General features: G+C 42.7%; 1 protein-coding gene across 1 annotated transcript in view; it reads right to left on the reverse strand.

Annotated features, from left to right (window-relative positions):
* Nucleotides 1-16,333, reverse strand: part of hmcn1 (hemicentin 1) — a 489,515-nt gene that overhangs the window by 42,290 nt on the left and 430,892 nt on the right. Inside the window, exons 85-87 of the mRNA XM_073063293.1 lie at nt 14,473-14,663; nt 11,648-11,729; nt 9,158-9,427 (exon numbers count right to left, since the gene is read on the reverse strand). Of these exons, the coding sequence (XP_072919394.1) occupies nt 9,158-9,427; nt 11,648-11,729; nt 14,473-14,663 (543 nt within the window). The remainder of the gene's footprint in view (nt 1-9,157; nt 9,428-11,647; nt 11,730-14,472; nt 14,664-16,333) is intronic.

Here is a 16,333-nt window from a genome sequence, read left to right on the forward strand (position 1 = left end):
AAATAAAATTATTTATTTAATTGCAGTAAAACAATTTTAGATTGTACATTAGTAGTCCAACTATTTACTATTTCATTGCTTTTTCACCTTTCAGTGGATGTACTTAGTGCAGTGATGTTAGCCTCTTAACATCAGGCTAACTGTTGCTCAGAAGGAATCTCAGATCCCCAAGTTCAATAACTTGCATTCTGTTTTGTTGCTTTGAAAGAAGTTGGGTGAATGTACTGAAACCACACTCTGCTAAATATGATGTTGGAAAGGCAATAAAGAACATCTTGACCATTTTCCAGAATGCTAGATAGTGTTCAGAGATTTCTTTCTCCAACTGAAAGTCTGGATATGATTTTTTGAACCTCGACTTTAGCTCCAAGTCATTCTGTACAAGGTCAGTTCTTCTGCAGCCCCTCCTCATTACAAGTGTTCAAGAATGGATTTATTACCTAATCTTGAATTTAGATCAAAAGAAGACCTTGAACTCGCTCTTACGTGTCTTTATGCAGTTCACCTAGGTGGTTAGAGTATACTTAAAGATTATCATTTGGTATTTCTTTTTCTCTTCCAACTCAGAGATACTCAGAAATTGGAAAAGGTCATTGTCATGGTCCGGATCGGTTCTCCTTTAAATTTAGTTAGGTTGCGATCCGGACCATTGACGCCTTGTTCCCTTTTAATTTTGTTTCACGTGTCCCTTGAGCTTGGTAATTAAGGTAATCTACCCTCCACCCGAACCAGCAGCTTATAAGCCCTTGGCTTTAGCCGTTCGGGGCGAGAGTGTTAAGAAGCCTTCGTGAGTCGCCACGACAAGCCAGAGTGATCCAGCCCGCATCGGAGTACCAGCAATTCACCTTCCATCGCCAGAGTGGGTCCGGGCAAGGTCAATCTACCAGGGGTGAGTTGAAGGTGGAGTCCTGACTCGACGTTTATGCCCCTTGTCTGTGTCTACCCCCGAAGAAGAGCCCCGGTTTGGTGCCTGAATGGAAGGTTGAGTCCTGACTCGATGTTCCTACCCATTGCCTCCGTTGGGGAGGTCTGGCCACACTGCTGCTGCCCGGCGGGGGTTCTGCCCCTCCCTACCCGTTGCCTCCGTCGGGCAGGTCCAGCCGGACTGCCGCTGCCCGGTGGGGGTTCTGCCCCTACCTACCCATTGCCTCCGTCGGGCAGGTCCGGCCGGATTGCCACTGCCTGACGGGGGTTCCCCCTTTCCACCCATTGCTCCCCAAGGGCCACGGCTCTCCATGTCCCCCTGTCCAAGTCCAAGGTCCGCAGCTGTCCGTGTTCCCCCTGTCCAAGTCCAAGGTCCACGGCTGTCCGTGTTCCCCCATCCAAGTCATGGCTGTGGCGATCCCAGTTCCCTGTTTCCAAGTCCCAGGTCTGCGGCGATCCTAGTCCCTAGTCTGAGGTTCGTGTTCCTCTTTGTCCTCGATTTTCCGATCTTCTGTGTAGCGAGTAATAAATGCTATTTTATTGTACCAAAGAAAGACGTGTTTGTGTCCTGCGTGTGGGTCCTCTCCCAGTACCCTTGTTCCCACCGCGTGACAGTCATGACAACCTGAGTTAAATAGGGTTAACTTGGACAGAAATGTGGAGCCAACTGATTTGACTTTGATAAGATTTACATCATTTCCTTGCAATTAAAGATTGATTTCATTAAACTTTGTGAATAATTCTGACAAATAAGCAATGCCATGCCTAGTATTCTTGAGTTGATTACTGAATGAAGCATTTGAGTCTTCAAAGAATTTTATTACAGTTTCAAAAAGCACATAAAAGCATTTCAGGAAATTTCCTTTGGCGAGCCATCTGAATTCTGTGTCCAAAGCAAGCGTTTAAACTGTTTATCATTCTCAATACAAAGCTCTCGAAATAGTCGAGAATTGAAAATATGGAACTTGATTCTATTTACTGTTGTGATAACAGCATTTAAAGATTTGTGTAGCTGATCAGTTGGGTTTTCTTAAGACAAGATGTTGTCTGTGAAGTACTCATTGAGTTATAAATATGTTAGGTACAGCTTTTTTTCAAGAAAGTAATAATCAATTCTTCTCCAATTGTATGGGGCTTTCCAGATTTAGCAATGCAATGTTGTATGAAGTATGCAAAACATCACTGTTTGTGCTGGCAAACATGTTTTGAAATGCTTTTCATTCCTAAGTGTTTTCACGGAGTGACGGAAAATAAGCCAATTTCTTGCTTGCTTTATCAGGTGTATTCACTCAAATGTTCAAGGAGCCTGGACTCATTCGAAAAAAAAACTTTTTCACACAACAGGCACATTGGCTACTGCTGGTTGCTTGGTGCTGGTATAAAATCCTATTTCTGATACTCCACACTATATTCTCTGTACTTCATTTTCATTTGGTCTGCTTCTACCATTTTCATTATGACCACGGTGAATCGCCTTTCGTTTATGTCCAACCTTAAGCATTGCGATCAATAAAGGAAAAGGTTACGACATCATCATAGCTCAGGCAAAACCTGGACTCTCTAGGTACATAGAGTGATGCAGCATATCTTAGTTGGGGCCATGGGCCAGAGAAATGCAGTCAAAACCATTTAAAAGGGGCAAATGCTGAACTTTACCCCACTGAATGCCACAACCTAATTCACAGGAACTGTGTCACTGTGTGATGAGAGTATGGGAATTGTACTAGCTAATACTGTACTGCAGCAGTGAATGTCAATAATGTGTGGGCCAAGCCCAGAAATAACAAAATATCTTCAGTCCAGATTTCTCATGATTTGCCAAATGCAGAAATATCACATTGCTTTTCAACAACTATAATGCACTTCGAAGTCTAAGAGGACAGTGGGTTAGCAGGAGGTGAGGTGATCTTTATTATGAGGCACCTAGGATCAAATGCTTATATACGTAATTAATTTCTTAAATTCAGCCTGTATCCCTCAATTGTCCCCCTTGTCACCAAGCAACCCTCTCCTACCGTCCCCTTTATCTTTATCACCTTCTTAGAAACTCCCACTGCCCCCCCCAGTGGTTGATATCGCCCACTTTGAGACCCCACTGGGTCTAGATGGTGGTTTGGTTAAGAGAGAGTTTGCAAATAATTGTAACATTTTTGAAACATAGAAAACCTACAGCACAATACAGGCCCTTTGGCCCACAATGCTGTGCCGAACATGTACTTACTTTAGAAATTACCTAGGTTACTGATAGCCCTTTATTTTTCTAAGCTCCATGTACCAACAAGATCCCATTGTGTCTGTATCCACCAGCGTCGCCGGCAGCCCATTCCATGCACTCACCACTCTGCGTAAATAGTTACCCCTGACATCTCCTCTGTACCTACTTCCAAACACCTTAAAACTGTGCCCTCTCATGCTAGCCATTTCAGCCCTGGGAAAAAGCCTCTGACTATCCACACGATCAACACCTCTCATCATTTTATACACCTCTATTGGGTCACCTCTCATCCTCCGTTGCTCCAAGGAGAAAAGGCTGGGTTAACTCAACCTATTCTCATAAGGCATGCTCCCCAATCCAGGTAACATCCCTGTAAATCTCGCTCTACACCCTTTCTCTAGTTTCCACATCCTTCCTGTAGTGAGGTGATCAGAATGAGCACAGTACTCCAAGTGGGGTCTGACCAGGGTCCCTACATAGCTGTAACACTACCTCTCGGCTCAAACTCAATCCCATGATTAATGAAGGCCAATGCACCATATGCCTTCTTAACTACACAGTCAACCTGCGCAGCAGCTTTGAATGTCCTATGGACTCAGACCTCAAGATCCCTCTGATCCTCCACACTGCCAAATGTCTTACCATCAATACTATATTCTGCCATCATATTTGACTTACCAAAATGAACCACCTCACATTTATCTGGGTTGAACTCCACCTGCCATTTCTCAACTCATTTGCATCCTAATCAATGTCCCGCTGTAACCTCTGACAGCCCTCCCACACTATCCCACAACACCCCCGAACATTTGTGCCATCAGTAATTTACTAACCCACTTCCTCATCCATGTCATTTATAAAAATCATGAAGAGTAGGGGTCCCAGACAGATAACTGAGACACACCACTGGTCACTACCTCCATGCAGAATATTACCCATCTACGAACTGCTCATTTGCCTTCTGTGTGGAAGCCAATTCTGGATCCACAAAGCAATGTCCTCTTGCATCCTATGCCTCCTTACTTTCTCAAAAAGCCTTGCATGGGGTACCTTATCAATGCCTTGCTGAAATCTATATATACTACATCTACTGTACAGTTGGCCCTCCTTATCCGCAGGAGATTGGTTCCGGGACCCCTCGCGGATACCAAAATTCGCGGAATGCTCAAGTCCCTTATTCAACCTGTCTCAATCCAGTGGATCTTAGTACCCAGCGGAACCCCAGACCTTATTTAACCTGTCTCAGTGTGGTGGATATTAGGACCCAGCGGAACCCCAGACCTTATTTAATCTGTCTCAATATGGTGGATATTAGGACCCGGTGCCAGAGCTCTGAATGCGCAGTGTTTCTGTGCACAAAAATAATCACGATCACAATTGAAAATAAAGTGGAAATAATAAAGCGATTGGGAAAGAGGTGAAATGCTATCGGTCATTGGAAAAGCGTTAGGCTACGTCGGTCAACGATCGGAACAATTTTAAAGGATAAAGTGAGAAAGGCTCTGCCCCGATGAAAGCTACAATTATTACTACGCAACAGAGTGGTTTAATTATTGGGTTTTGGGGTTTTGAGTTTTTGATCCTCACATCAACCCGGCCGGATGGAGAGCGCACTAGGGAGCGATCTGTCCTGAGTCCCGAGAACTTCCGTTCCCGAGCCTGGCACTGAAACATACGTTCTAAGTGTTTTATATACATAGAAAGGTAAAATATATATTATATACTAAGACAAACGTTTGACTAACTGACGCTAAATAATACCAGATGTACATGTTCCGACTTACTCAGTAAGAGAACTTCTGATTTTTTTTTCGATCCCGATCCACGATAACCCACGCACATCCTCCCATATACTTTAAATCATCTCTAGATTACTTATAATACCTAATACAATGTAAATGCTATGTAAAATGGTTGTTAAACTGCATTGTTTAGGGAATAATGCCAAGAAAAAAATGTCTGTACATGCTCTAATAACAAGTGCTGGAAGAGCACTTCCGGGTTTTTGCGATTCATGGTTCGTTGAATTCATGCATGCAGAATCCCGCGGATGAGGAGGGCCAACTGTACTACCTTCATCAATGCTTTTAGTCACATCCTCAAAAAATTCAATCAGGCTCGTAAGGCACAACCTACCTTTGACAAAGCCATGTTGACTATTCCTAATCATATCATGCCTCTCTATATGTTCATAAATCCTGCCTCTCAGGATCTTTTCCATCAACTTACCAACCACTGAAGTAAGACTCACTGGTCTATAATTTCCTGGGCTATCGCTACTCCTTTCTTGAAAAAGGGAACAACATCTGCAACCCTCCAATCCTCCGGAACCTCTCCCAGTCCCATTGATGATGCAAATATCATTGCCAGAGGCTTAATAATCCCCTCCCTCACCTCCCACAGTAGCCTGGGGTACATATCGTCCTGTTCAGGAGACTTATCCAACTTGATGCTTTCCAAAAGCTTCAGCACTTCCTCTTTTTTAATGTCTATATGCTCAAGCTTTTCAGTCCGCTGTAAGTCATCCCTACAACTGCCAAGATCCTTTTCCGTAGTGAATACTGAAGCAAAGAATTTCCTTCTTAAGCTCCTTCCTCCTAGCCTTATAATCTTTTAGATCTCTATCATTACCTAGTGTTTTGAACCTTTCGTAAGCTTTTCTTTTCTTCTTGACTAGATTTTCAACAGCCTTTGTACACCATGGTTCCTGTAACCTACCATCCTTTCCCTGTCTTATTGGAACATACCTATACAGAATGTCAGACAAATGTCCCCTGAGTATTTGTCACTTTTCTGCTGTACATTTCCCTGAGACCATCTGTTTCCAATTTATGCTTCCAAGTTCCTGCCTAATAGCTTAATATTTCCCATTACTCCAATTAAACGCTTTACTAATTTGTCTGTTCCCATCTCTCTCCAATGCTATTGTAAAGCAGCTAGAATTATGATCACTATCTCCAAAATTCTCTCCCACTGAGAGATCTGACACCTGACCAGGTTCATTTCCCAATACCAGATCAAGTACAGCCTCTTCTCTTGTAGGCTTATCTCCATATTATGTTAGGAAACCTTCCACCCCATCTAAACCCCTTGCTCTAGGAGATGCCAATCAATATTTGGGAAAATAAAATCTCCCATCACGACAACCCTGTTATTATTACACCTTTCCAGAATCTGTCTCCCTGTCTACTCCTCGATGTCCCTGTTACTATTGGGTGGACTATAAAAAATACCCAGTAGTCCCTTCCTGTTCCTAACTTCCTCCCACAGAGACTCTGTAGACAATCCCTCCATGACTTCCTCCTTTTCTGCAGCTATAACAATATCTCTGATTAGCAGTGCCACGCCCCCACCTCTTTTGCCTCCCTCCCTGTCCTTTCTGAAACATCTAAAGCCTGGCATTCGAAGTAACCATTCCTGCTCCTGAACCATCCAAGTCTCTGTAATGGCCACAACGTCATAGCTCCAAGTCCTGATTCACGCTCTAAGCTCATCTGCTTTGCTCATGATACCCCTTGCATTAAAATAGACACATCTCAAACCATCGGTCTGAGTGCATCCTTTCTCTATCATCTGCCTATCCTCCCTCTCGCATAGTCTCCAAGCTTTCTCTATTTGTGAGCTAACTGCCCCTTCCTCCGTCTCTTCAGTTCGGTTCCCACCCCCAGCAATTCTAGTTTAAACTCTCCCCAATAGCCTTAGCAAACCCTGCCAGGATATTGGTCCCTCTCAGATTCAAGTGCAACCCATCCTTTTTGTACAGGTCATGCCTACCCCAAAAGAGGTCCCAATGATTCAGAAATCTGAATCCCTACTCCCTGCTCCAATCTCTCAGCCACGCATTTATCCTCCACCTCACTCTATTCCTACATTCACTGTCGTGTGGCATAGGCAGTAATCCTGAGATTATTACCTTTGAGGTCCTGCTTCTCAACTTCCTTACTAACTCCCTGTAGTCTGATTTCAGGACCTCCTCTCTTTTCCTACCTATGTCATTGGTACCAATATGTACCATGACCTCTGGCTGTTCTCCTTGCCACGCCAGGATATTGTGGACACGATCAGAAACATCCCAGACCATAGCACCTGGGGGGCAAACTACCATCTGTGCTTCTTTCCTGCATCCACAGAATCACCTGTCTGTCCCCCTAACTACAGAGTCCCCTATCACTACTGCCATCCTCTTCCTTTCCCTACCCTCCTGAGCCACAGGGCCAGACTCCGTGCCAGAGGCACGGCCACTGTTGCTTCCCTCAGGTAGGTCCCCCCCCCACCCTCCAACTGTGCTCAAACAGGAGTACTTATTGTTAAGGGGGACAGCCACAGGGGTACTCTCTAGTATCTGACTCTTGCCCTTCCCTCTCCTGACTGTTACCCAGATATCTGTCTCCTGAGGCCCCGGAATGACTACCTGCCTGTAGCTCCTCTCTATCACCTTCTCACACTCCCTGACTAGATAAAGGTCACTGAGCTGCAGCTCCAGTTCCCTAACGCAGTCCCTAAGGAGCTGCAGCTCGACGCACCTAGTGCAAATGTGGCCATCCGGGAGGCTAGGAGTCTCCAAGACCTCCCACATCTGACACCTAGTAAAGAACACTGACCTCACAGACATACTTCCTATTCTTCATAAGTAACTTACCCCGCCGCGACCCGTTATTTCCAAAAGCCCTCCAACTCTGACTCCCTCTGCCTGTTGCCTGCTCTGTAAAGCTGTCTTCTTCTAAAACTCTTCCCGCTGGTCTAACTCACTGACGTCCACGCGCTTGTGCAGTCACCCCTCGATTTTAATACAGTAAAATGCTCCAAGTCCCTGTACGAGCAGAATTTGACATTGGAGCAGATGGCCATCATCAGGGTGATAGAGGGGGAGAGGGTGGGTAAAATGGTTTGGGGAGATCATTATGGTATTCAGCACCAGGACAGTAGGGATGATCAACTGACATTGAAATCTAGGATTACAGCTTTCAACTGTGCTGCAAGATAATAATCTCTAAGAGAAGGTAGGCCCCACCCCCACTTTTCCTTTGCTAATTGCAAAGTTTTGAGACGAACTCTAGGCCTTTTACCCTGCCAAATATACCTTGATAGCATCTTGTTCCATTCATTGAATTGATTTTTATTAATCTCTATTGGTAGGGCTTGAAAGAGATATAACAGTCTGGGCAGTATATTCATTTTAATAGACGCAATCCTTGAACTGAGACTGAAAAAAGGAATCAGGTTCCATCTTGCCACATCTTCCTTATTTTTTTATATCTGAAAGACTCTGTGTGCCATGCCCAGGGGTATCTTTCTTTCCACTCTTTTCTATAAGTGTATACCCCAGATAAATACTTAGTGGAGACTTATGATATATATGATTATATGATATATATGTACAATGTCTGAAATACATCTTATGGAAATGTTTGTTTGATGATGAACTTCAATAAAAAAATAAATTACAAAAAAAAAGAAATCTAGGATTACTTTACGTTCCCCTTTGGCCTTGGAATAAAGCTGTAAACAAGGAGAAGTGACCAAGGCAACTTTGCATTTTGTACTAATCTCAGAATAATTATGAAGGACATGTGAGTTATAATATAAGCATACTTTACACTGACTTTTTCCATACAAGTTAGACAGTGGTGCGAAAGGCAGGCAATGACGGCTAAAATCACTTCTTAAATTCTCTGCATTCAAAATCCAGGCAATGCCAACCTCCATTTGCAGGCTTGAGATTATTACAAGATTGCAGCTATTTCTGCAGACCCTGGTAAAACTATACAGTCCCCACTGTAAAACTGCCCTGGCACTGTGTGAGGCCAATCCGCACTAACTGAACAACAGTCCCTGGTAAATGATTATCTTCACCTGCTCATCAGGGCAGAAAAGTGAAGACTGACCAAGACGTGGAGTAAGTAACTGTTTTGGCACCTATGTTTTTCTGCTCCCTAGCTGGGCAATAGTAGTAACCATGACTATTCCAAGAGCATTTATCTTGTAGAAGTAAAAGGATTCAGGAGGAGCTGTCCAAACCTTGTACGGTCAGGGTGATTTTGATGAGCACTGAACCCAGCAGGTTCCTGGCCACACACTCGTATTCTGACGTGTCTTCCTTCTGCACAGCAGTGAGCCGCAGTGAGCTGTTGGATAAGACCGTGATTCTGTCATTTCCTGGCAGGGGTTTTCCTTGCCGGGACCACTCCACAGTTGGAACTGGCTCTCCTCCTGCTTGGCAGTTCAACATCACTGTGCTTCCAGCATCAGCAATGGTATCCATGGGTTCGATTGTGAACACTGGGGAACCTGCAGGAAAATAAGGAGAACTGAGGGACTAAAATTAAAAGAACCCTTCCTCATGCATTTTGCTAAACTTTATTGATAAGTTAACAGGAACATCTAGAACTTCAGAGGACAGATATAAAGGCTGTAGTCGAAGGAGGAAATTGAGGGTTAATCCATAAAAATCAACAGAGGTGGAAAATAAATGTGCAGGAAAGAGAAAAATTGCAACAGCATACAGAGAGGCAAAGGCTAGATACCAGGGGGTCAAGGAAGCACATAGTAAACAATAGTGTTTTATAACCATTCTGAAACCATTTCAACACAATCACATACACCACCGGGCAGAATATGTGCTGTGATGGCCTGTGCCACACATTCACCTCCTGCACTCGCCTTTTAGGGTCCCTCGGGTGGAATGGGGATAAAAGCCTCTTTGCTAAGCGGCCCCATGAAGCAGACTAGTCTGTGATTAGCAACTTGACCTCTGATAACCCAAAGCTCCCTGAAGCTTGGGCTGTCAAAGTCCTTTACAACTATTTCTCAGTCTCCCTACTAATAAGAGGCATATAAAAAGTCGGCATGGGCGAGTCTGGCCTGTTTCAATATGGTACAGCTCTGTGACTCAAAGTTAAGTTATGCATGAAAAAAGCAAGTAGAAATTGTTTTAATAATGCTTTAAAGAGAAAGACAAACACTACCCTCTTTCATCCAGGCCAGTCATTCTGTTGTAAAGAATGGGGCCCAACCCACGATGTACCTGACCCTCAGCATGGACAAGTGCCCAGTCTCACGGTGCAGCAAGAGCTCATGTGTCCAATGCTCTCATTACATATTCACGTGACTGGAGGGCAGTCAACAGACTAAAAGAATAATTAGAATCTAAACCAGCAACATGAATACAAACCAACCAATAACAGAAGTAACAATTCACCTTCTGATTTTATGTAAGTTTTATATGCTTGTACATAACCTTACTGATGTTGTCAATGTTTGGTTGAAATTTCTTTATCAGATGGATGCCTATAACCACATTAGTAATGCTGGTCATTCGCCGAATCTTAGGTGGCGACAACAACAACCTTGCATTCAACTTCAGCAAGATTAAGGAATTAACTGTGGATTTCAGGAAGGGGAAATCAGAAGAGCACCCATCGGTCCTTATTGAGGGGTCAGTGGTGGAAGGGTGAGCTGGTTCAGGCTCCTGGGTGTCAACATCTCAGAGCACCTATCATGTGCCCAACACAAAGAAGGTGTGTTAGTGGCTGTACTTCATTAGGAGGTCTTGGCGATTTGATGACCTTTGCTAATCTATAGAAATCACCAAGGACTCTTGCAACTCTCTACAGAAGCACAATGGAAAGCATTCTGACTGGTTTCATCACAGCCTGTTTTGGAGCCTTCAATGTACAGGATCACAAAGAGCTGCAGAGGGTTGTAGGCTCAGTCAGTTCCATCATGGGCACAACTTTCCTGCTGTCGAGGACAACTTCAAAAGGCACTGCCTCAAGAAATCAACATCCATCACGACCATCCAGGACATCCCCTCCTTCGCCATCAGATTTCTGAAAGGTCCATTGAACCCCATGAACACTATATTGTCTTTTGTAGTATTTATTTACTTTGCAACTTAAGGGTAATTTTTACGTTTTGCACTGTATTGGTGCTGCAAAACAACAAATAATAAAAAATCTGATTCTGATTTTGACTTGGCACTCTGGTATTATACACAAAACAGCATTGTATTGTATGTTGATTTACTGCAAGAGTAGATCCAGGATCATGGGTGAATCAGGAAGTTTCAGCTTTTGTTTCCTCAGTGGATAGGGATATCAGGAGATTCCTGGAAATACGCCATTTACTTCCTACATTCTGCAACAGTGCTGAGTGAAAAGCTGGTGAGTATGATTTGGAAATCAAAAGATCTGCAAAAGAAGATTCTGTTGGATATAGAAATTTAATTGCACAAATCTAAACCAATCTGGAAAGAAGTATAATGATGGTAAAACTTAAAGTCACATTTTTAATAATGGAACCATATCTTAAATTCAAAGGGATTAACCTTGGCCTGAATAAAATGTTGTGATAAATGATTTAAAACTATTAACTATTTCTAAATGAAATGATGTGGATTTCCATTTACAACAATTTGTTTTGGGATGGGCATAAGATTCAGTTTCCTCAATCAATACGAATATTTTAATGTATGAGTTAACGTAAGGAAGTTCAACAATATAGACTTACTCTGTAAAGTAAGGGTCACGCTCCGCTCAATCACACCAGCATCATTCGTGGCAATGCATTTATAGTCTCCAGCATCTTCATTCTAAAAAGGGAAAGGATCGAAACCCAAAGGGAGCTGACATTTTTGAATAATTTCAGGCCACCTGCATTCATTTTTCTCATACAAGGGCTGTGTGGATAATCTATATGAGGAGCAGATGATGATTTAATTATTTAACTTGTACCAATTGTAATTATTTTGTAATTATTTTGAGATACAGCGCAGAACAAGCCCTTCCAGGCCAATGAGGCACATTGGCCAGCAATCCACCTATTTAACGCTGGCCTAGTCATAGGATGATTTACAATGACCAATTAACTTACTATCCAGTACGATTTTGGACTGTTGGAGGAAACCGGAACCCCAGGAGGGAACCCACACTGCCATGAGAAGAACGTATAAACTCTACAGATGTCGCTGGAATTGAACTCTGAACTCCGAAGCCCGAGCTGAAATTGTGTCATGCTAACCACTATGCTACCCTTAAGCAAGTTAGTTATTTCCACGCTAAGCAAACCCTAGGCTAAAGATATGAAGAATATGTTGCATTTATGCTTGTTTTCAAATAATTAGCATCATCTTATATTACAAAATTATAAAATTTAATGTGATTATGGAAATCTTTTATTGTCCATTTCCATCCCCATGAACCTACTGATGGGAAAATTGGAACTTTATCAACTTCAGTAAAGACTGCACTGTGATCATTCCAACAATGAACAAAAACATGCTACATTATAAAACCCAAACATGTTGTGTTTTCCATTTTGATATGCACAGTGATGCAGATAGCAGAGCTGTTACCCCACTATTCCAGCGATCTGGTTTCAATCCTGACCTCCCTTGCAGCCATTGTGACTCTTGTGCATTCTCCATTGGCTACACAAGCTTCTGTCAGATGCTGCAGTTTCCTCCCATGTCCCAAAGACACACAAGTTGGTAGCCTAACTGTAAATTGCACCTGGTGTGCAGGTGAATAAGGTGGAGTGGTGGAATCTGGGGGGAGTTGATGGGGAAAAAAAGTTGAATTTCCCTGTGCATGCTTGCTGGTTAGCATGGAGCTGATGGGCTGAAGGGCTTGCTTTCATGTTGCATGTGACTGCAATTACACAGTGACTCAAATTTGTAGTTTGCTTTAAAATCACATGAACATTTTATCTCTTCCCCACTCCACATGGATAGAATAATACTTTAAAGGATTGGTATACTTTGAAAAAGCATTCATCTGCTTCTTATGTTATATTTATAATAACGATCCGTCTTCAACGTAAGCATTGAAGCAAAATAAGACTTTAACTCTATTTAAAGAGACACAATAAGGTTCTATTTAAATGTGAATTTAACATCTTAGCTGAAAATAAAAGATCAGAGTCTGTCAATAAATCAAAATATTATTACAAGAATATGGCACAATTATGAAGGGTTTCGGCCCGAAACATCGTTATTACCTCCTCCCATAGATGCTGTCTGGCCTGCTGAGTTCTGCCAGCATTTTGTGTTCTTTAAATCTTCTAAATTTCTGGTTCAAAAACCAATCATTGTTGGACAGTAAGATGGGTTCAATAAAAAATAAATCTTTGGCTTTTAGGCATTTCTCGAAATAACTGTTATATTTATGACATTTCATGATGAGGTTTAGTATTACAGTCATAACATAATACAATACCTATGGTCTAACTGGTCCATGTTTATCATTTGCCTCAAGTTTGCTCTGTTTCCCTCTAAATCTTTCCTATGCATGTACATGTCCAATGTCCTTTAAATGTTGTTATTGTACCTTCCTTAACCACCTCCACTGGCAGCTCTTTGCATATGCATACCGCCCTCTGCAAAAAGTTGCCTCAGGTCCCTTTTAAATCTCTTACCTCACCTTAAACCTATGCCCTCTAGTTTTTGATTCCCTTTCTATGGGAAAAAGTTGGCATTCAATCGCCATATTGATGTTTCTCATTATTTTGTACACCTCTGTAAGGCCACCTCTCAGTCCCCTGTGCTCCAGCAAATATAGTCCAGGCCTCCCATTCTCCTCCTGTAACTCAGGCCCTCGAGTCCTGATGCATTCTCATAAATCTGCTTTGCAGTCTTTCCAGCTTAATGATGTCTTTCTTGTAACAGAATAGTCAAAACTGCACACACAATACTCCAGGCACAACCTCACCAATATCTTGTACAAATGCAATGTAATGTTCCAACTCTTATACTCAATGCCCTGACTGATGAAACCCAGTGTTGTTTATTCTTCCAGTCAATAAAATTGATGCACCATCAATAACTCACGCTGAGACTTAGGAAGCGAGATATCGGCTTTTATTGACTGGAAGAATAAACAACACTACATCCTGGGGAAAATGAGGGAGAGCAGCAGCCCACAGTCGCCTTTATACAGGGGTCTGTGGGAGGAGCCACAGGAGCAGTCAGCAGGGGTCTGTGGGAGGAGCCACAGGAGCAGTCAGCGGGGGTCTGTGGGAGGAGCCACAGGAGCAGTCAGCGGGGGTCTGTGGGAGGAGCCACAGGAGCAGTCAGACAGGTATATCTAGTTCACCATACCCAGCATGCCAAATGGCCTCCTCACTACCCTGTCTACATGCAATGCCACTTTCAGGGATATATTGAGTTTATATTTTTAAAGTAAGGATTTTATTTCAGGAGGAATTTATTTCAAAATTACTTTATAAACAGTTTATTGTGAGAACTAACCAGTTTCATAATTTCTTGAATGGCTATTAGTATTGAAACTGTTAGATTATTAAGATATAATAATCTTTTTCAAGTTTCCCTGGCTTACCACTGTGCCATAGATGGCCAGCGAACCATTGTGAAGTTGACGAATCCTGTTGCTGATCGGAATATGGATCCCTTTCTTACTCCACTGAATAGTGGGGAGTGGATCACCTCGGACCTCACAGTTGAGGATCGCGTTCCCTCCAAGAGGCTCAATGCGGTTTGGATTAAAGTCACCATCAAAGATTGGAGGCTCTGTGCAGAAAGTTAGTGTCAGTTGTAATGTGACATATACATGTATCTGAGATCATGACATCAAAATTTGATGCACAGTATTGACAAATTCTTGAAAAGTCATGGTCATTCTCTCTCCAATGTTCCTTATGTTGGCATCTGTTGATGTTGATCTTTCACCAGTCTATCAGTAGGTACATTAAGTTGTAAATGTTGCTCCACTCTTTAAGAAGGGAGGAAGATAAAAGAAAGGAAATAATAGGTTGGTCAGCCTAAGCTCGGTGGTTGGGAAGGTGTTGGAGTCCATTATTAAGGACGAGGTTTTGGTGTACTTGGAGACTAATGATAAGCATGGCTTCTGTAATCTTGCCTGACAAATGTGTAAGAATTCTTTGAGGAAGTAACAAGCAGGGTGGACAAAGGAGAGGCAGTGGATATCATTTACTTAGATTTTCAGAAGGCGTTTGATAGAGTGCCTCACATGAGGCTGCTTAACAAGATAAAATCCTATGGTGTTATAGAAAAAAAAAACTGGCATGGATAGAGGAATGGCTGACAGGCAGAAGGCAGTGAGTGTGAATAAAGAGGGCCTTTTCTGGTTCCCTGCCAGTGAATAGTGGTGTTCCTCAGGGGTCAGTGTTGGGAACGTTACTTTTCATAATATTTGTCAATGATTTAGATAGTGGAATTGCTGGCTTTGTGGCAAAGTTTGCAGATGATACAAAGACAGGTGTGGAGGGGGATGTAGGTAGTGCTGAGGAAGCAATGTGATTGCAGCAGGACTTAGACAAATTTGAAGACCGGGCAAAAAAATGGCAGATGGAATACAGTGTTGGGAAATGTGTGATAATGCATTTTAGTAAAAAGAACAATAGTGCAGACTATTATCTAAATGGGGAGAATTTTCAAACATCAGAGGTGCAGAGGGATCTAGGAGTCCTTGGACAAGACTCCCAGAAGGTTAATTTACAAGTTGAGTCTGTGGTAAAGAAGGCAAATGCAATGTTGGCATTTATCTCAAGGGGAATAGAATATAAAAACAAGGAGGTAATGTTGAGGCTTTAAAGACACTATTCAGGCTGCACTTGGGAGTACTGTCAACAGTTTTGGGCCCCATATCTCAGAAAGGGTGTGTTGTCATTGGAGAGAGTGCAGAGGAGGCTCACGAGGATGATTCCAGGATTGAAGGGGTTAACATATGAGGAGTGTTTGGCAGCCTTAGGCCTGCACTCACTGGAATTTAGAAGAACATGTGGGGATCTCATTGAAACCGACTGAATGTTAAAAGGACTAGATAAGAAGGATGTGGAGAGGTTGCTTTCTCTGGAGGCAGTACACAGAACTAGAGAGCACTGCCTTAAAACTGAGGGGTCACCTTTTAGAGCAGAGGTAAGGTGCAATCTTCTTAGCCAGAGAGTAGTGAAACTGTGGCATGCTCTGCCACAGACTGCGGTCCGTGGGTATATTTAAGCAGAAGTTGATAGATTCCTGATAGTTTGGGGCATCATGGGATATGGTGAGAGGGTAGGCATGTGAGGTTGAATGGGATCTGGGACAGCCACGATGAAGTGGCGGAGTGGACTCGATAGGCTGAATGGCCTAATTCTGTCTTAAGGTCTTATTATTTTTCAGTTGGCTTTCTCTGAAATCAGGTCAATTTTCACAATTAATATAAAACATCTAGCGATTAA

The sequence above is a fragment of the Hemitrygon akajei genome, chromosome 12, assembly GCF_048418815.1.
Source record: "Hemitrygon akajei chromosome 12, sHemAka1.3, whole genome shotgun sequence".
Taxonomy (NCBI): domain Eukaryota; kingdom Metazoa; phylum Chordata; class Chondrichthyes; order Myliobatiformes; family Dasyatidae; genus Hemitrygon; species Hemitrygon akajei.